This window comes from Lissotriton vulgaris, chromosome 5 (assembly GCF_964263255.1).
Source record: "Lissotriton vulgaris chromosome 5, aLisVul1.2, whole genome shotgun sequence".
Classification (NCBI taxonomy): domain Eukaryota; kingdom Metazoa; phylum Chordata; class Amphibia; order Caudata; family Salamandridae; genus Lissotriton; species Lissotriton vulgaris.
This window is the reverse complement of record NC_141693.1, coordinates 831272571-831294916: the sequence shown is the minus strand read 5'-3', so window position 1 is coordinate 831294916 and position 22346 is coordinate 831272571. Positions and strand designations below refer to the sequence as shown.

Below are 22346 nucleotides of genomic sequence, written 5' to 3'. Positions count from 1 at the left end.
CTGTTCCTAATTTCCTCCTTTGTGCTCAGGATGGTACCTACAGCATTCACCCTGCTGACTTTCCTGTCCCACATTTCCCTGTCTCCTACTGAGAGAAGTATGATGGACTTGGGCTCCAAACAATTGTTGCTCTACTCTTATGATTTCATTCATCATGACTGACAACGCAACCTCTGAAAAACGTGGATTTGTTTGATGTAACCTAAGTGTAAATTAAAGTGAGTGTCAATGAAAAGAAAAACACCAAGGGATTTTTTTAAAAAGTGCCAAGAAGTTTGTGGAAAGTGTTAAATGGGGCAGGGGAAAAAGGGTTGTCTTATCTGAACAAAAAAGGGTGGTGTCTGTCTTGCTGTGCTGTAGTGGAGAGGCAAAGAATCATGGTCTGGGATGGGGTGTGTTTTATTTTGTGATTTGCAGGTGTGTCCGCTTGGCCAATGGAATATCAGCTGTGTTGTTTTTTATCCATCCAATGGCCACTGTTCTGGTGCTTAGCTGAAAGCATACTGCAACGCCCTACAGCTGTCGAGGAACCGTCCCAGGGGGATCACCAGTACAACTGTGCAATTCGTAAGTGGCTCTCGCGAAGCCGTGGCCCTGACGCGACAGAGCACGCATCGCCAACATTGCAGTCCACCGCTCTGTTGGCAGGAACCACTTTGTCAACATTGGTCGGCTGTTCAGGCTACATGCATAGTAATACGGCGGGCGAAATACCACCAGCCCAGCCGTCATCTTTGGACCGCCGCTGGGCAGTAAGACCGCAAAACCCGTAATCAGCCCCTATATTTGGCTAGTCGCAATTTACATAGTGAACAGTTTAAATTTGCTGCAAGTCCTTGCATGTGGCTGTTAATGTTTATTTCTCAATTGATACAATGATAAGGCAAGATTACTATGATCTATGGATATAAGTTTAAAAAAATCTAACAAGCTCATACTTTTTTTTTATAGTATGTGCAGAAAAGTCTGGACAGAAGAGACCAGAGAACATTTATGTTCAAGCTGAAAATTTACAGCAAGGTTTGTTGCCTTAAATATCTGTTTTTTCACTGATTGCTCTAGTTGCAACATTGCCAGCAATGCAGATCATTCATGGCACTTGCTTCTCTCAGCGAATTCTTATTTATCTTTAACGTATTAGAATGTAGCAGGTCAATGAGCTACTGTTCTTTTCACTGGGATCATAGAGTTCTTGGCTGAGACACTGGCTATATGGTAGGTAAAAATGTATTTTTTGACTGTCTGGTATCATTTCATTTTAAATAAGCATCATTTCCACAGAACATACTGCAGCTTGCATTGGGACTTGGTGTTAAAATCGTGTTATGCTACTTGGTGAAAACACTAAAGGTATGCATTTTCCAGTGCGTTTCATATTACTATTGAACAGATAAAAGCCAACTGCTAGCTAGCCTAAAAGGTTTTCATGCATCACCTGTTGATGGAATGAGCTATATATGTATATTCCACTACTTACCACATAAACTGTGAGGAATCCATCGCTGCCACCTGAAGGACCAGAATATGCACCAGTGGAGGCAAAATGTCAGTAACAAGCTAAAACCTTCATCGTTTGTTTGAAGTTTATTTTATATATGACAAACATTTCGTCTTTGCATGCTTTCTTGTAAACCATAAGTGAAAGTTCAATTAGTGCCTGGTTCGCACTTACTCTTTCATTTAGGCACCACTATCAAGCCATTTTGTTTTTCTAACCAACTACAAACAGATTGTTTTTGGTCTGCTACTTTTTACAAAGAAAAACATGTTATTATAATGTGTTACACTAATATTACTCCAACATTTTTCTTTCGTTTTTGTGTTCCTCTTGTTTTTAAGTGGTTTGAGACAGCTTTAGATATTTACTAGAGGTCAAGCCATCAAGTCTAAAAAGTGTTTTTACGTATTGGTGTCTTTGAGTCTGCCACTTACAACCATGGCTTTATTCAAATTACTTATTTCTAAGGACAGAGGTCCCTAGACAAGGATTAATGTGAGTTAATAATAAATACAGACCCAATCAGTACTATATTTTACAGCTTTCCAGCCAGACAGGGTTTTTTTAATACGCAGTTGCTTAAATACATACAAAATAAAGCAAGAAACAATTAAAGTGGGACACAAGCCTGCATTCAACTTAGTGGGAAGGGCGTACAACATGAAAACAGAAAGGCTCAGGCAGAGTAAATTATTTGTATGGGGCACATTTGGATATGACAAACAAATTATAGTTGAGACACCATTACACAAAATGAGTATTAAATAAAGAAGTGTATATGGCGCACAACAAGTCGAAGGCGTTTCGATCCTTACAAAAGATATAGGATCATCATCAGGACATTATCAATGAGAGGCCTGTGTACATTTTGCCTGTTAGGTCCAGGTCAGAGTGACTTGGAGGAGGTTCGTTCCAGGCGAAGACTGATTAGAGGTCGGTGCCAAGTAAGAAAGATGCAGAGAGCCGCAGGCGCAGTCTGTACAAGTAGAGGCTGGACAGAGTTGACCTAATTAGAAGGGCTGTAACAGCCAAATTAAGCTACCGGACGGCGCCCGGTGTATTTCAGAGGCTGAGAGGTTATTGCCGCATAGCGGCCTAGGAACCAGGGTCCAGGAAGGCCTATTTCAGATGGCTGCTGTGTATCTGGGACGGTAATCCAGTGAGCTGTGAGCCACGTCTGCGGTCACAAGTATCAGGGGAATCTGTGATTAGCTACTGTTACAGGATGTTGTGCCTGTCAGAATCGTGGAGAGGAGCTTACCTACCCACTAAGTTGGATACAGGCTTGTGCCCCACTTCAATTGTTTCTTGCTTTTTTTTGTGTATATTTAAGCAACTGCATAATAAAAAAACCCTGTCCGGCTGGATAGCTGTATAATATAGTACTGATTGGGTCTGTATTTATTGTTTACTCACATTAACCCATGTCTAGGGACCACTGTCTTTAGAAATATTTGATTACCCAAGGTCTCTGACCAAATGTTTTTGGGTTTCCCTTGTCTTTTATAAAACTTTATTCAAATTACTACCAGTGGTGGAAAACTCCATAGAAGAATGCACATTTTCCATTGGAAAATGAGTCCATGCCTGGCATTAATGCCAATGAGCTGCTGGTGTGGCACTGATGGTGTGTGGGACATGGCTATACTCAGCCTGTTATTTAAGATTGCCTGGGCATGAGCTACATGATGTGCCATCTTAGATGAGGGATTTCCCTAACTGTGCAATGATAAAAATCTGCTGCCGCTGGCAGCCTACTCCACTGCAGCATGTGACAGATAGAGTGGGGAGTCTGGCAGTGAAAGAGCAGCAGGGGATTTTGGTGCACTCCTTTTGGTGGACTCCGCACAGTAGGATGACCATTATTGACAATATCCCAGGATGCCATGTGGATAAGATGATGCAGATACTATTTTGGATAAGTTTATTCCCCTAACAATGCTGTAGTCTAGCCTTTCTCCTGAGCTCTATGAACTGGAGCTGTGGTCATGGATGGAGGAGTACACATCATCTTCCTTTTCTCTGGGCAAGTGAACATTAAGCTATGTTGCACCCTAGAAAAGCAAGGACCCTTTATGCTGCTAGGCAGGCTGGAACTAAACATTATGCAAGTGACGCTAAAGAGATGCTGGCGGATGAGAAGTGGACATTGAGTGGTGTTGCTAACAATGACCTGTTTCTTGAACTGATGGAGCCGCTGCAGCACACGAAGCAGCACCTATTATGACTGCCCTACCTGCGGTAACTGAGCTAGGATCTTATTGGTCTTTTTATCTTCTGCTATAGTGACCAGGCCTGGGGTGGGGAAGTACTGGAAGGATAAGGAGCAAGATTGCAAGCTCTGCTGCCACTCTGCACTTGATAAGGACCTGCACAAATGCTGTTACAAGTAGTTTATGCTTTTTATTTTATTTTTGTTATATTACTTCTCTCGTAAACTGGAGGTGCCCAACCCCACTCCCTCCTAGTCATTATAGCTTTCATGTTGACCTCGCACTTGATGCTTTTATCATTTTTGCTATTTTTTACTTTTGGATCTTGCTATCAGCTTTATTTTTGTTTGTATTTTGTTCCCAGTAGGTACATGGGATGGGAAGCCAGCCAAATCTATTAAGAGCATCAGGGCTTCAGTTTGTTCTCAGTTCATTAGCCCCCTTTTTCTCTTTTTATTTATAGGCACCTAGGCATTACCACGCATTACCTGATTGATTGATGCTCCTGCCTGAATGTCAATGCAGCCTATATTGCTGCATGTCTAGTGTATCTGCATCCATGCCACACTAAAGGCAAGACCGCAAGCACCCTTCAATGATAGGCCAGGACTAGAATGGCTGCCCCTTTTCCACCCTGTAATTCCCTTAATCGGACATTCCATTGAATATTTTAGTGTGGAGCTGTGTCACGTGCAACCCAAATCCCTGTAGGCAGCTCCACAGTAATTAGCACCCTTCTTTAAGTTTAACTTACTTTATATGTTGTATTAGACAAAAAAGTTGGGCACCCAGCCACATACATTTAATAGCCTCAGCTCGCTCAAGGTGGGACGCTTACCTTCTGATCTCTACCACAGTACTCATTTGATGCAAAAGACTTTATCACTGAAAACAGGTTTGATTGATTACCAGCCTCAGATATATGGCTAGAAAACTGTGAAGATTTGCATCTAACTGAAGCACCAGCAGCCAGGTACTATGGATACTGTGGGCCTGTTTCACACACTTCATTTTGTAGTACATAAAGTAGTATTAAGATAGTTCTACATACTTCAAAATGTTTTTCCCAAACCTATGAGTCGAACTCTCCACCTCTTCTATCTTTTCTGTGGAGAGATCCTCACACTTGTAAATGTACTGCTTAGTAGTAAATGTGAGAGGTATTGGGAGGGTGGCTAGATAGGGAATACTTACTACTAAATGGGAGGGGCTTACGGAGCAGTAAGGAGGGGCTTAGTGAGAGCTAGGGAGAGCTTTATGGAGGAATAGACACCACCATCAAATAATTAAGGTCATCGCTATCCACAAACTGCACTTCAAAAGTTGCTACAGCCAAAAAACAGCACTAAATTTACTCCTGCTCACATCTGGAGTAAGTGTAGCAACACACATGGGTAAGCACTGGTACAGCAACACGCTCCCGTAGAAAATAACAGAGGCAGGGACGCAGTAGGAAATAATGTTAAAATAAATTAATTTATTTCAACTTTCTAAAAATATAGAAACATTTAATTTAATATTATAAAATAATATATAAATGAATGGTAATATAAGACTAAATATTGCAATCGTTTTTTCATAAAAAAATATATGTAGCTTCACCCCTATAGTATATATTAGGGATGGAGAGACTGACTCTGACTCTTTCAGCACAAGGCACCTCATACACTGAAATCTGGCGCCCCTTCATCACTTTAATATCTATGGAAGTGAGCAAATTAACCTGTCCCAAATATCTCCACCTGGTCCACTTTACTGACACTAATACTAATCCCCACCACAAGAGCATAACTTAAATAAATGCGTCATGACATACTAGGCCCTATTATATAAATATCATCACTTAGCGCTGTGAATCCAGGGGTTAGGTTGAGGGGGGTTAGGCAATTATTGTGTTTACACCTACAACACAAAATAAAATCATTTTCAAGTCAGGGGTGAGCAGGATCGGGTCCTCATAGAAGGTTCCTCCCTGCACTGATCACTGATGTTCCAATGCCCCAACGGTATATCTCACAGTAAAGATTGGGGGGCAATACTCACACTGTCCCTTTCGGCCGGGCATCCTTACTGGGTCAGAATCGAGCCACCCCAGATCTTCCCAATACAGCGGGGATAGGGTGACAAACCGTCCGTAAATTTCACGGACAGTCCGTAATTTCGGCCATCTGTCCGTTGTCCGTGAAGGATTCTTTAACGGACGCCATTTGTCCGTAATTTTAACCAGGCACCGATCACACCTCCCTAAAGCCGGTACAGCTTCCACCCACCTCCCTTCTTGACTTGACTTGACGCATTCAGGGCTGTTTGCATCTGAATAGATGCACCCGATTCCTGAAGCTGCAGCCCCACCCCTCACACCTCCAGCCCTTGATGAGCTGTTAAGAGGTGCTTGAAGGTGGCTGAGAGGGAGGGGGTGCAGCTTCAGGAGCAGTGGGCATCTATTCAGATGAAAAGAGCCCTGAATGTGTCATGTTTCTGCAATTTGTGTGAGACATCACATTCCCTTTCTGCCCAGGGCCCCAAACATCCTACAACCGGTCTGGATTACACAGAGGCAGCACGTGGTTCTCTTCACAGCACACAGCTTAATTACTGTCACTAAATTGTAAACAAACCTTGATTCTTCAAACATGAAGTCTTTAATGTAATAAAATAAAGGAAGCATCTCCTTTAAGTGCTGTACATCACAGTGGGGGATGGCAAAAGTAACACTTTGGAAAGAGAGACTGACTTCTCATTGTCTTGTCCAGGAGGGGGTGAGGAGCCCTACCCCACCCTGGAAGAGACCAGGATGATACTAGAATACCGCATGTCCACCCCTGTGCCCACCCTGGTGGATCCTGGTCCCCCTCCTGCCCACCCTCCCCCCAGTGATGGCTCTTGTCCCTCGCCCCCCACCTGTGGTGGATCCTGTCTCTGCCCTGGGTGGCTTCTGTCCCAGTCCAGGAATGGCTCCTGCAGCTCAAAAAGGCTCAGCTCAAAAGTAATATGAAAAGGTGGGCGAGTGAGTAAGTGAAGGGATGGGTGGATGGCTGGATGAATTAGTGAAAGGGTGAATGGATGAATAAAATATTGAATAGATGGATAATAAAAGAGGATGGGTGGATTGATGAGTGAGTGGTGGAAGGATGGTAGGGAGAAAGGGTAAATAGCTGGATGTATGAGTGGAAGGGTAGCTGGATGGGCAAAAGGGTGGATGGATGAGTGAAAGGATGGATGAGTAAAAAGGTGATGAGTGAGTGGGTGGGTGGATGGATGAGTGAAATGATGGATGGATTGATGAATTGATAAGTGCAAGGGTGAATGGATGGACAGATGAGTGAAAGGGTGGATGTAAGGATGGATGAGTGAGTGAAAGGGATGGTAAATGGACTAAAGGATGAATAGATGAGTGAAGGAGTGAAAGGATAAATGGATGAGTGATAGGGTCAATGGATGGATTCATGAGTGGATGAGTAGATGGATGGGAAACTGGAACCTATCTGGTCCCCCCAATGGTGGCCACCTGAGATGGGAATGCCCCCTCAACCGGTGACCAAGGTACGCAATTTAGGAGTCATATTTGACAACAAACTGACTTTCCACCAACATGCCAGCTCGGTGGTCTCCTCATCTTTTTTCATCTTAAAGAAGATTAAAAAACAAATTCCGTACCTACCTCCTTCTGCGGGCAAAACGTTAATCAGTACTCTGGTCTTCTCTAGAACAGATTACTGTAACGCCCTTCTGCTGAATGCCCAGGAAAAGGTCCTCAACAGATTGCAGATGGTCCAAAATGCCTCGGCCAGGAACTTTCTAAACATCCCCAAGTTTTCATCCATCTCTCCGTATATTCGACAGTTGCACTGGCTCCCAGTGAGGAACCGGACTAAATTTAAGGCTTTATGCATCGCCTACAAAGCCATCAACAATCTAGGCCCACTATATCTAAAAAAAGCATTCTGCCCGGTCGAATACTCAAGAACTTTACGTTCTTCATCAGCCCATTTGCTAAAGGTTCCTCGGACAAGAAGGGCCAACTGGGGAGACAGATGCTTTACCACCTCAACAGCCAAACTTTGGAATACTCTACCCCTCCATATCAAAACGGCTCCCACACTGATTAATTTTAGAAAGAAACTCAAAACATGGTTGTTCTCAATATAAAATGTTATTTACTACAGTGAGAGTTCTATTATCTTAGCGCCGAGACACCCATCTGGGTATTTGCGCGCTTTAAAAATTGCATTAAATAAATAAATAAATAAATAAATGGGTGGAAGGATGGATGGAAGGAAGGATTGCTAAGTGAAAGGGACGATGGAGAGAGAAAGGGAGGAGGATGAATGTCTGAAAGGGTGAATGGGTGGATGGATGAGTAAGTGAAAGGATGGCTGGATGGGTGAAAGGGTAAATGGCTGGATGGATGAGAGAATGGATGGGTAGAAGAGTGGATGGTTGAGTGTACAGATGGCTAGGGTGAAAGGGTTTATGAATGGATAAAGGATGGATGAAGGGATGGATGAGTGAAAGGATAGATGGAAGGATACATGATGGATAGGTTTGCAAATGATTGAATATGCTTGGATATGGCTGGGCTTACTTATATACTATTGCGCGGCCTCTGATGTGTCTGTAAAACTTATCCAATTGTCCTGAAGTTTTGTCCTGAATTTTGACCTCCTGTCCTGAATTTGTGTCCTGAATTTTGACCCTTTATCCTGAATTTTTACACTCACCGTCCTGAATTTACACCAATGCCAGTTGGTCACCCTAAGCGGTGAGACTACGATGCAACCCCAGATCCCCCTAGCCAGTAGAATCAGCAAGGCAGCTGCGCGCGACCGTGCAGGTCAGCTGCAGAAATCAATGCAGCTTCCAATGGTACTGAGGTGGGCGATGCAACGTGTTCGGTACCCTCCAGAGTCTCAGTCAGCTGTTTTAGAAAGGCCCACAAATGATGATTCCCAAAGTAGCAGGTGTAGGCGGGGCAAGCATGAACATCAATCCAGGCCTTCAGTGCTCTCCCTCTCTCTGGCTCACCAGTCCGGACAGGCTTCCCTGTCAACAACCTGCTTAGCAGGTACGCTACTCCCCTGGCACGTCTCACAGGAGGGGGGAGCAAAAGTGCAGGCAAGTTTAATTGTTCTCAACTCCTGGTGCGCTGCTTTGAGAAAATCGAGTGCAAAGCACTTACCACACACCAGTTCAGGGTACTTCTTCTTGAAGGGGGCAGCACTCCACACACTTGCAGCACCAGTGATGCTCTTAACCCACACTGGGCAAAAGCACTCACCATGCGTTTATCTCGCTACCAAGGACCAAAGGAATGAAGCGCTCACCAGGCGCTACGTTTTTACAAACACAAGGCAGGCCACCAAGCCCTGGAAGATCACTGGGGGCACTAATCATGAACAGATGCAGCAGGCCAGCACACAGAGTCCTTCTTGCAGCACAGGTAACCACAGGTCAGCACAACACACAAGGGATTTCAGTGGCAGTTCCTCTGGCAACATAATATTTCATTCTGGCAAGGTGCCGCCTTTAAACCCAGCAGCATCTGGTTACAAGTCTACGCAGTGTCTCAAATCATGGGTCAGGGCCCCTGCACTTATACTCATAATGTCGTTGATGTGAAGGTAACTTCAATACAGACTGTAGAAGTGCACAACACCCCCATTCAGTGCCCAGCCCTGGCTCCAGACACATTACAGTGGGAGCAGGGACAGCATTGTGAAAGATCAGCTCAGCCCTATTCAGGTGCAAGCGACAAACCCTCCCACCACTCTAGCCCGTCAGGATATATGGGGCACACCTCAGCTCCCTTTGTGACTGTCTAGAATGAATGCACAAAATAGTCCCCTGTCAGTCTAAACCAGACGATGATTGGAATCAGGCTACAAAGCAAAGAGTCATAAGCACATAGAAATGTCCTCTTCTGAAAGTACAATTTCTAGAATAGTAATAAAAATTCTGCTGTCACCACTTAGCAGGATTTATCACCACTAGTCCAAGCATACCAAACATGGCAACGCTACTCCTTTCAGACCAGAATTAGCACTCATTTGAAAAGCTAAGCTCTCGCAATCACAAACAGAGTTCCACAAATCAGTATATCGATAAGTAACAAAAGACAAAATAACATAGAAGCAGATCCTTTGGTGTGTTTCTTGTCCCAGCAGGGTGGAGATTTATTGGATCCAGACTTGAGGAATAACAGTAAGCCGACACGTGTTTCGTCGTGTGCCGTTGAGTCAACACGACTCTTCAGGGCTGATGGTATAAAGCACAAAGTATGTACATTTACTGGTACGTCAACTCACAGAGTTATACTGCATATGGTGACATAAAGTGCATCATACATGCAGTAGTGGTATGCGTGTCCACTCGCACAGAGAGTGGATGTGATTAGTGATGACGTTCAGAATACTATGAGTGTCACACTCTAAGGAAGTGAGTAGGTTTCCAAGAGTGATGGTGCCTAAAGTGTGAGGTGGATGGTATTTCCGTGAGTAAATGTGGCAAGCGTTCTCGTGCACACGGTGAACCTGCCTTTGTAGGGTTATAGTGTGGTGAAAATAAGTTTGTGAGGGCAAGTCAAAGTAAAGTGAGCGTTCTGTCGGTGACAAGTTCTCACTGACAAGTGGGAAAATCATTTGTGATGAAACAAGACTGTGTGGTTTATGAGCCGATGTTTAAAGTGATAGTGAGAAGCATGCTCTCCCTCTTGGGTTTAGTCTATTACCTTAAACTCAACTCCTTGAGGTGGGTTGAGTGAGGTCTGGAAATTATAGCAGTGTTCCACGTTGGTGGACTAGAGAGACTACAAAACCGGAAGGAAAAGAGAAAAAGGGGGAGATAAATGGAGACAAAATCAGGAAGGCATAAAAACGAGGAATGTGGTACATTCAGTCACTAGAAGGTTAGATTGGAAGTAAACCAAAATAACCAGGACACTATAAAGGAAGTATCCTTACCACTGGGATTACTGAAATTAGAATGTCTTTGGTAGCAAAGTGGTGGAATATCCTGTAGTCCTAGACGTAAAGTTGTTATCTGTTAGACTAGTACCGTCTAATCCTTAAATGCGTCAGAGATATTTTGGTAAAGAGTCTCTAACAAAGAGATAAAATTAAACAATCAAGTTAGTGGACCTGAGGTAACAAAAATTGTATATCTCTCATTAAGTGCTACAAAGCCACTGTATGGGAAAGTTTAAAGAAGAATTTAGTACCTGGTTAAAAATGTGTAAAGGGTGTAAACCGGGAGGGGATCCATAAAGTTGAAAACCAAGGAAAACGGGTGTGTCTCCTGGTTGGCGGTAAGCTGAAACAAAACGGAGGATAGCACTGATCAAGGAATGTATACCGCCGCCGTTGCGTAATTAATCTAGTACATAGGTTTAGTCAACCTTAGTAACGCGGGCGGCGACTTACCTATCGATCGGTATCCCTCCTCCGTGATTTCCCGGTGGCCGTCTGTCATGAGCGGACCCCGGGCCGGAGGAGGAAATGACGTTATATAGAAAAGCTAGACATCAATGATGCCGGTAGGCTTAGGGTAGGGAGAAAAAACGGCCGCCATCATAGAATGGGGAAATTTTAAATGCCGAGTATCGTCTGTTCTCCTGTTTACGAACAACAGAGCGCTAGGTGTCATGCTGATCATGGCATTCCTAAGTAAGAAAACAAAATGTTGACAGAAAAACGTGAGTCACTAAAGTGTGTGCTCACGTGGGCGAAAATTGGTATTATCCTGTTTCTAGATAATTTGTAGAATTCAAACTCTGCCATAAAAAAGTGTTTCGAAAGAGTGTCGCGTCACAAAGTGAGGGTGCATGCATGCCGTTGTGACAAAGTGACTACCTAGATAACAATAAGACATTTCCTCAGGAGCCAAAAATAAATTTGTTATAAGTTCATAATCATTTGTACTTCATGTAAGACATGACACATATTGCCCTTTACAGGTTACACACCGGACGAGTGCAAATGCGCAAAAATTGTCACGCAGAGGTAACTGTACAGAATACATTGTTGTAAATTACATAAAAACACATTGCACATTTCTGTTTTGTCACTAACAGTGTTATTGATAGGTTTATACATGAAAGGACAGCCTCACAGCAGCGAGAAACCTAATAGGTTGTTTGTCATTTCCAGGACATGCCACACAACAAAGGCACATGTCCTGCCTTTTACCTACACAGCACCCTGTCCATAGGGCTACCTAGGGCCTACCTTACGTTCAACCTATATTTAGTAAAAGGGGAGTTTCAGACTTGGCAAGTAGCTTTAAATGCCAGGTCACTGTGACAGTAAACTGTGCGAACAGGCCCTGTTGGCAGAGGCCGGAGACAGGTTTGAAAGGCTATTTCTGTGTGTGGCGCAATAAGCACTGCAGGCTCACTAGTAGCATTTAATTTACAAGCTCTGGGTATATAGGATATCACTGTTGAAGGCACTTAAAAGTGAATTAAATATTCCAAACAGGTGTAGACCAATCTTACCAAGTTTGCAGGAGAGAGCGCATGCACTTTAGCACTGACCAGCACTGGTAAAGTGCCAAGAGTACTGATGCCAACGAAAACAGGTTAGAAAAAATACTGGAGGAAGGCAAAGAGATTTGGGATAACTCTGCAAAAAGGGCCAGGTCCTAAAGTTACTATTAGTAACTTACATACATAAGTTGGCTCCACTCCCTGTTTTAGAGGATGGCGATATGAAAGTTCATACTTTGTAGTAACTTTACACTTGGAAATAGTTAATAGCCAAAAGTATTACATTACTACACAGTGTAAAAGTACATTTACACATGCAGCTTTACTCACATGTAAATTTACCTTTGTGAATAGCTGGTTTATTTTCATGCCAATTGTCCACGTGAAAGATGTGGCAGAAGCCTAGTCACTTGCTTTAAAACCACACCTTCAGACATCTATTTAATCTTCCACTTACTTCTGGAACTCGAAGTGACTCACAATTAAAATGTGTCCTTCATCTGGGAATTCTTTCATTTTTATTCATATTCCCCCCACGCCCTTCCCCCATAGTATTCCTCATCTTTCCTAGCTAGTTTAAAGAGAGTCTAGTACACCTTACAACTGATTGTGCTGTCGCTACCATCCGCAGAAATTAAAAGCTTTACACGAAGAACACCACAACTCTTGATTTCTAAGGCTTATTTGCACACTTACATTCTTGCTTGCTGATGCAATATGCTAATGAGCAAACCCACTTTGCAAGTTATATGATCCAGGCTGATGCTCTCTGCTCTTTGCATGGCACCCATATGTTTTTTGATCTGACCTTTTGTTATTATTTGAGAATCTCTGTATGAATGTTGCAATGAAGGTTACTTGTTCTTGGGCCTTTACCAGGAACTGGATATTATTCAATCACAATTTGTTCAACACTCTCTGCTAACAGTACTTGATGCAACATTTATTTGTCAGTATTCTACATTTCCATATTTCACAGTCTAACTGCAAGCTAATTACCACTACCCTTAATCAAGCCTTCTCTTAACAGATTAAAAGAACTAACTCCCTTTGTGCCAGAAGTGAGCTCAGGTTTAAAAGAATCTTATGTTCCTGAAAATAATAAATGAAAAAGTCAGAATGCCTTTTTAAGTATTACATTTAGGAAAACTGGCCTGTAATGTGGTATGTTCTCATTGTAAATGCTCACTCCATTCAGCTTGCAGAACCATTCTGAATTTACTTCTTAAGATCATCTTTCCTTGGATGCCCCTCCTTTCATGCACTTTAAACTAAACTTGCCTCCTACTTTGTAAGCAAAGTGCCTTATTCATGACTCTGTGTTGCTTGCACCCTGTTTCATTTTGCGTTCTTCCATGACTAGAGATCTCTCTGTTCCCTGAAATCACCTTTGGTTGAATCTTGAATTTGGACGTCTATTAAACCAATAGAATTGCCTTCCTGATTTGATTTAGCTTCCAACTGTAATGTAGGTTCTCCTTCGGATCCCATAACTTTGCACTAGCTTGTTTATTTAGCTGCTGTCATGTGTCCTAGGCCCACATAGAAACAATCCCATCTTTCACCATAAACATGTTTCTTGCAATGCCTTGCCTTTCGCACACTACTTTTTACAAACATTTGTGTGTGTGACAATGCTAAGCGTCTCTGAAACTGCTTCACTAACAGATTTCACTTCGCAAGACCATTATCACGACTCCTTGAACACCATGTACAAGGCCTCTACATGCATTGTGCAAATGTTGTTCTATTTTTCATCCGTGAGGCGACATGGCTATCTAAAGACCCTAACAATGCTGGCTTGCGCAGGGGGTTGCAAGGCCATTTTTCATTATAAATAAACAAGCATTTCTGGGTTTAGTTAGAGAAGTGCTCTGCTGACATTTGCTTCGGCCCAACAGATTCTTGATATCTCTGCAAAGGGTGTCCATCTTGTGACCATGACGGGGACTTACATTATTTTCCTTCAGGTAACCGGGGTAGGATCCTCCAGTACGAGGATTCCTGGCAAAACACATACACACACCCTAGACACATAGGTTAGGTACTGCATAGTAGGAGTACGCCAGATTTCTATACTGTGGTATATGTCTGCATATCTACATTGTTTTAACACGATTGTCAAACTTTTTATTCTGTTCACTGTCCTGGTACTTCTAATAACTTCCATCTGCTTCTGTCTATTGAACATTGCAGCACATATATTCTATAGAAGAATTAAGCTGGTTCAATAAACACTGAAAACGTCCCACTGTGTATTCCTTGCATAATTTTCTGAAAGTACGAGAGCACGAGTGACTGAGCAAAAGGGTTCTAGAATTGTTACAACAAACCTTAGGAGATCAGGATTGTCATGTTCAGTGGTTGCCAGAACCATTTGCTACCTGCCTGCCTAGGTTTATGGGTACTCTTGTTGGCACCGTGAGCTAGCTGACCTATAGGACAATATGTCCTAGGGGCATGCATAAAATCAATATGGCACCATCCCAACGGTTATCCCATCCACAAATGTACCGTTCTGACCATCGGATGGAAACTATACAATATGGCGCTGCCAGCGTTGGTTAGGTACTTATATAAATGGAGCACCTGAGTAGTTCAATCGTGCCTTCTCAGAGACCCCTATTTAACTCCAAACCGTAGACGTCCGTGGTGGTAGGGAAAGTCCTCCTCAGCTGAGGAGGTAACTCCTATGTATTGGCTGTAGGCTGTACAAGCTTGAACTCTTAAAGGAACTACTTCCTGCTGTGCATACCCACTCTGTAATTGATTTCTTATAATGTCTAGGGACAAAGGTCCTCGGGCATTAAACATTGCACAGAACTGTAGACATGCCGACACTCTGAAATTATTACACCATGGTCTTATGTCCAGGAATGGAGATGTTACCTTCATGGTTGAGGCACACAAAGCATTTAGAACAGAGGTGTTCTATTCTTGGGTTACATTCCCGGCTGCAGACAACGTTACACAATTATTTCACACCTACACTTAGGATAAAATACTGAATATCTACACTCCATATGAAGAAATAGAAGTTCCTCTCACTTACCAAGAACACATAAATTAGTTTAAAGGCACACTTCCACACACAACAGAAAACTTTAGGCCCGGTCTGCTCAGCGATGAAGGAGCGCCATGTCCAATCTTAGCCGGTTACACATCGCACCCTAATATTGACAATTTCCCAGCAGCAGAGGTGCGAAGACTATAAAAAGATTAAGTGACAATATATAGAAGCCATACATAGTTTGTTATGCAAACATTGAGACTTAATCCTGTGCGACTCCTCAAGCTACACAACCACAATTGGCTACACCGGGCATCAGCCCACAGCGCTAAATGCAGTCATTGGAAAAGTTCCCGTCAGATGGGAGGAGATTTCATTCTGCATTGCACAAAAAATAGGCCAGCTTGAAGCGGTGTTTCCCCATAGTGGCCTGTAGGAAAAACTCAGAATACTAACTATTAGCTTGCCAATGGGGATGGCTCCCCCTGTTCGAGACTACACAACTCGGGGTACAGTCTTTGTTGTAGTATATACCAGAATGCATGGTACCCCTTCTGTGGCTGTTTTGACTGAAGTGCTAAAACAACTTCAGAATGAGTACGGGCACCTGTCCTGGACTGGGAGATGAAACTGATGGGCAATTTTCCGCAGTATCCGCCATTATGTTAAGCAGCAAAAAGGGGGCTGCAGCAGCATTGGCCATACGTCAACTACTAAGGGATTTGACTCCTGCACTGCAGAATTGTGTATTAGCTCAAATTATCGCAACAACTGGGCCGCAAAAGCAGCAGCTCACACTGCTGCGGTTGCTGGAATTACTTTACTAGCACGAGGATAGACAGAGACATCTTGGTGGCTGTCAACGTTGAATGCGACAGCACCCACATGCCTAAAGGCTTTCCACTCAAGTACTCCTACAAGTTAAATGTACAAAACATATCATATGCTCACATTCCTCAAGTTGGGGATAGATTAGTACCAAACACAGATCGCAGAATGGGGTTGATACTAGCTGCACCCAAGGGTCTGACTTCTGCACATGCTGGGGTGGCTGCTACAATTTTGTTATTGCAGCAGCGCTATTGGTGGCAAGGTCTTTACAAACCGACCAAAGACTTTGCCCTCACATGCGACATCTGCCAGCAGATGAAGGGTTCCACCGTAGCATGTCCAGTACAGACATCTCTACTGATTTCAAACAAGCCACTAGCTTGTGTCCATTTGGATTACTGAAGTCCTCAAAAATCAGATGGGGCTTACAAGTACATCTTGGTAGCAGTGGATTCCTGCTCTCGATTCCTGTAGGTATGGCCACAGTAGTTGGCTGATGCCCAAACCGTTATAAAGGATCTGTGAGTCTTTATCAGACATATACAATAGGCGTATTACACTCCAGCCAGGGTCCGGCTTTTAGCTCTTGGGCTTACAAAGAGGCCATGGAAAGTTTTGGTGTGACCTTTTGTTACTCCTTCCCCTATCATCCAGAGGGAAATTCGGTAGTGGAGAGGTAAAACTGTGACTCAAAGCAGTCTTTAACAGCATGGGTTCTAGGCTCAGGTCACAGTTGGGTCTATCACCTATATGGGGTCCAGAGGGCACTCAACAACATGCAGAGAAAATCCCTGGGTTTTTGGACTCCCTATGAAATCCTGTTTGGGGTAAAGAAGTGGGTCCCAGACCTCGACAATCCCAGCACAGTGGCGGCAGAAACACCATTTGACATCAATGGACGTTTGGCTGTTTTTCAGGAACTGAGCAAATGCAGGGACAAATAAAGCAACATCCAAGTAAAATGCACCGCCATTGGAGAAGTGAAGGTTGTCCCGGCAAGGTATGGCTAGATCCCGAAGGTTGGGGAACTCGTCAGTAAGAAAATTGTGGACAAAAAAGCGTTTGGCCCATCCTACAGAACACCTGTACCTATCTTGTCTATTGAAGGTATCAGAACCATACTTCTTCCACCCCTTGCTGGTCGCAAAGACAAAAGATTTGTTTCTATTGGTGAATCAAAAAAGACTATGGGCCAGATGTAGGTCACCAAATATCGGTCGGTAATGGCCGATTTTGGCCGTAACCGACCGGTATTTGAAGATTGAGATGTAGGGGGCCTAATATTTACCGATTCGGTAAATTTACCGATTCGGTAAAATACCGAATCGGTAAATTTACTGAATCGGTAAATCTAGATGTAGGTGGCACTTAAAACAGTGCCACAGGCCCTTAAGAATTTGTTATTTACCATGAAATACTATGTCATGGTAAATAACGAATTCCTGTGTACATGCACATCTGTGCATGTACACCTGTGCCATGTGGCACACATACATGCCCTAAGGGCATGTATGTGTGTCACATGGCACACAAGCCAGAATCAGGGGTGCAACAGGGTGTCAAAGTGACACCCTGTCCCCCTTGACAATTCGGCAATTTTACCGAATCGGTATTTACAGATTCAGTAATTGACATTGATTCCTATAGGCCTCAAGGCCCATAGGAATAATGGCAATTACTGGATAAGGATAAGGTATACATCAATGTACCACAGATCTAGTCATCTCAAAGTTCTACTACACCTGCTGAGCTGCCAAAGATTGATAGGATTGCCGCTGGTAACTTCATCAACTTTGATCACTTCTCTTCAGATGCTTTGGATCCACCACTTCAGCCGCCACCTCTTGGTTTCAGGCTGAAAGTGCTTGTTTTCTATTTTTAGCTGAAAAATACATCTTTGGTTTCACCTTGGTCACACCATTGGATTGCAATTGGGTTACCTTTTCTGGTTCTCTGGATTTCTTTGGTGACAATCTTTTTCCTGCTTCTAAATGGATATTATCTTCCAGAACGTTCTGCCGTTCAGCTGGTGAAATTGATACTCAAATCACATGCATCATCATACAATGAAAGGAAAAACCTTTCCCTGGTGATCATTAGAGCAGTTCCAGTTCCCAAGGGAATTGTTTGGGATAGGGTATCGTATGATGTGTATGGCTTTACTGAACTTTTAAAAAATCCATATTTGTTAAAAATTTATTTGAATGATGTCATTACCCCTCGTACTGTTTCTGACGATTGGGACATTGATTCTCTAGTGAATTGTAGGAGGGTGCATCTAATTATGAAGATATGTTCTGCTTTCACAATTAGGGCCATCATTTCCTGCACAAAGCAAGTGTTCCACTTGCTGTTTATATTTACACTCAATGGGAACATTGCCCAACGCCACCACAGGGAAGTTCAAAAACATTTGCACAGAAGTTTGCTTATTTTTCTGGTTACGATTCATCAAACCCAGACTCATATTTTTATTGGCTTGCACCATCACCTGCAACGAAAAATATGCTGACACCAGGCTGATACATTCTACCTCTTTTCTTTCCCAGCTGTCTGTACAGGGTTCCGACTTTTGGAGGGACACCAAAGATGTAAAATCTATTTGGGGTACAAGAGACTTGCAGGTCCAGGAAATCAAGGCTTTATTTAGAACATGCCTGATACCACAACAAATTATTTTCCTGAACAAACCTGCACAACTAAAAAATGTCTTGGAATAGCCAAGGTGAAAGATTTGAACAAACCGCAAATTCCCACATTTGCACATTTTGAAAACATGCAACACATAACCCATTACAGTGAGGATACATTAAATGCCATGCTGTGTAATTTCACATACAATTCATTTGTCCCCAATTAGAAATGATGGTTAGTTTAGCCACTGGACACTAACGGATGTCAGGCACGATTCCTGGGCAACACAGAGGGTTTCAAGAGTAAGAGACCTGACCTGCATTATGTGCAGTCTAAACACTCGGTGTGGTAACAACTTACAGTGTTGGGAAGTTGTGCCTTGATTGGCTAAAAACCTCACCTCTGTCTCTGGTACAACAACACTTGTCATTTTTATCTGATGACCTGGAACTCAGGGATTTTTTATTGCCTTCCTGTAAATAATGTTAAAGGCGCTTCTTATATGCCAGTAGCTGCAGTATTTCAAACTAGTCGCACAACACCAGGGAACAGTTAGTATAAGGGATAGTTCCGCCGAGTTGCTGACATGACATTCACTAGTGTCTTCCAATCGTGAACTCCTTGAAACACATGCCTCCCAAACTGCAACACTCCAACCCACAAACTAACCAAACTCACCAACGTAGAACATTCACCACCCTAAAATAAACAGCACTGGGACACTGACCAGCCCACACACACACCACCATAGGGTACTATCCACCCTAAAAGCAAGCACTGGGCTCCTCACCACCCCACAAACTGACCTCCATAGGGCACTCACCACCCTAAAATAAACAGACTCTCCACCATAGGGCACTATACACCCTAAAACAAACACCAGGGTACTCACTACCCCACAAATTCACCTCCATAGGGCACTCACTACCCTACAAACAGCACTGGGGCACTGACCACCCCACAAACTCACCACCGTAGGGCACTATCCACCCTAAAAACAAGCACTGGTGTACTCACCACCCTACAAACTAACTTCATAGGGCACTCACCACCCTAAAATAAACAACACTGCGACACATAATACCAACCCACAAACTCACCCCCGTAGAGCACTATCCACCCCAAAAACAAACCCTAGGGTACTTACCACCCCACAAACTCACCTCCATAGGGCACTTACCACCCTAAAATAACAGCACCAGGGCACTGACCAGCCCAGAAACTCACCTCCGTAGTGCACTAACCACTCTAACCAACCACTCCCAAAATACACAGCACTGGGAAACTCTCCAGCCCACCAACTCACTACCGTAGGGCACTCACCACCCTCAAATAAAGTGCATTGGCCACATACCAGCCCGGGAACTAACAAATATCCCCAGGACAGGATACGCCACCACCAAAACCTCCCCTAAGATGACTGCACAGTGCAATATACACCGATACATACCTTAGACACAAGCCATGACCAAGAACCCACACCCACATACACACAACGAGACAAACATTTGACCAGCAATATAATGTAAGAGAAAGTCTCTTGTACTAAAGAGCAGTCTCTCACCAGGGGTCTCCAATGAAGTAAAAATCTCTTTCCTTGACCCATCCTCAACGCCAAAAATGTTGTCATTAAAGGAAGTCCATAAGCCAGGTATAAATATCACGTAGGTTTAATTAGGCTTAGTTACAAGTTCAGGTTTAAGCACATAAGTTAAGATGAATAGAAATAAACCCCACCAGGAGTGGCCTCCCTGCCACTCAGCCTGCCTGCCGTCAACTGCCACTCCACACAAGCCAGACACACAGGATTCTACTATGACATCAGGCATTCCAAGAGCCACACCAGCTGAGTAGCAGGAAAAGCACCAAAGCTAAGTATAACAGTAATGAATTATGTGAGGTCATAAGCAGTGCATGGAGGGCACAATTTATAGTTAGCGCTGCTGTGAATTTCTGTGTATTTTTAGTTCAAACTGTTAAGGATGACACAGACAAATTCTCCTAACTATAATATGATGTCACTTTCACTTTTGTTTTTTCAGTGAATTTCTAAGTTTTTTTTTTTTAAAACATCCTTTTATTACACCTAACTATATTATTACTTTTTTCTAGGCTTTAACGTAAAGTAATAGTTAATTACCATATGTAAATGCAACCCCTGCTGTTGCAAGGTCTTCGCCCATGTGCAGCAGCAGGTTGGCTGCAGGGCATTACCTGCAACTGGGCCCTGGAGGCAACACCCCCCCATACAGCCAACCCCAAACTGCGCATGATCTTCAGGTGTCCATAGTGGGGGGTTAGCCCTGGGGACCCCAATCCCCCAGGGCTGTTTTTTTAATTGAAGGGCGGGCTGCACGGCCCCTCCCCTGGGCTGATTTTTTACCTGGGACCACCACCCCCCTGCATGCTCATTTGAGGAGGAGGGCACACAGCCTCCTCCCTGGACTGATTTTGGCCTAGGGGATCCCATCCCCCTGAGGTCCAGATGTATTTTAGTGGAGGAGGGGGCATGCAGCCTTCCTCTCCAGGAAAATTTCGGCCCCAGAGACTCCATCAACCAGGGCATGGCACAATAGTAAAGGGGAGGGGCACGTGGCCCCCATCTCCGAGCCTATTTCGGCCCAAGGGACTCCATCTCCTGGCCTGGCACTATATTCAATGGGGAGAGAGGCACACAGATCCCCTCACCGGGCCGATTTTGGCCCTGGGTAGTTCAACCTCTGGGGCCCGGCACTATAATAAAGAGGGAGGGAGCATATGCCCACCTTCCCAAGCTACTTTCGGCCGCAGGGATCCCATTAACTGGGCTGGGGCCCCAGTTAAACCCAAGACACCCACTATATTCTGCTTGGGTGCTGTGTCGTGAGAAGGGCCCAGTGTCCCAAGCCAGCTCTCCACATCCAGCAGGAGCCAGCATTACTCCCGCCTGCAGGGAGCAACTAATAATTCTGGATCCTGCAGGCAGCAGCAATATTTTGGTCTGTTTCTCTGCCTGCATCACTTTGGGCAGGGGAAGAGATCTAAAGTCTGCTCCCAGCCAATAGGATGATTTTTGAAGCTCCTACCAGCTGAGAACAGAGTTGGTGTTTGTTCCACTTGGCGGGAAATTTAAAAATGCACCCACAAAGTGGGAGCAAACACAGGTTTCCCTGCTCGGACTGCCGCAGGAATGGAAACTGCTATGATGCTGTGTGGGCACCCTGTGACATAGCTGGTGACCCGGACCCGGGGATGTGCTCCCCAGGGCCATTAGTGACTCCAGTAGGAGCCAGCAAGGCCCCTCCCTTATAGGCATCAGCCCTAGTGGTGGTCTCCCCAGGGCCTTTTCAGGTTCTGGGAGGAGGGCCCGTACAACCCTCCTCCCCATTTAATGCAGTTTCAGCCCCGGAGTGCGCTCCCCTGGGCCTATTCAGACTCACGGAGAGGGCAACATGTCCCTTCCCCATTTGATGCATTTTCAGCCCCAGTGGTGAGCTCCTCACAGCCGATAGAGGCTCAGGGAGGGGTCGGTGTGGCCCCCTCCCCATAAATTATAAGAATGGCCCCAGGGGTGGGTTACCCCGGGCCTCAGATAGCTTGGGCAGGTTGGCCGCATGTCCCCTCCCCATACAAATTGTTTTTGGCCCTGGGGTTAGGCTCCCTGGTACTTTGATTTAAAAAATGAGGCCTCATGCAATT

At 44.1% G+C, this 22346-nt stretch overlaps 1 protein-coding gene across 3 annotated transcripts in view; it reads left to right on the top strand.

The window, feature by feature from the left end:
* The window catches only part of PIK3AP1 (phosphoinositide-3-kinase adaptor protein 1), a 1689354-nt gene that overhangs the window by 1122091 nt on the left and 544917 nt on the right, over positions 1–22346 (top strand). For all 3 annotated transcript variants that reach the window (XM_086922323.1, XM_086922324.1, XM_086922325.1), the window contains one exon: positions 952–1020. In XM_086922323.1, the coding sequence (XP_086778449.1) occupies positions 952–1020 (69 nt within the window). The remainder of the gene's footprint in view (positions 1–951; positions 1021–22346) is intronic.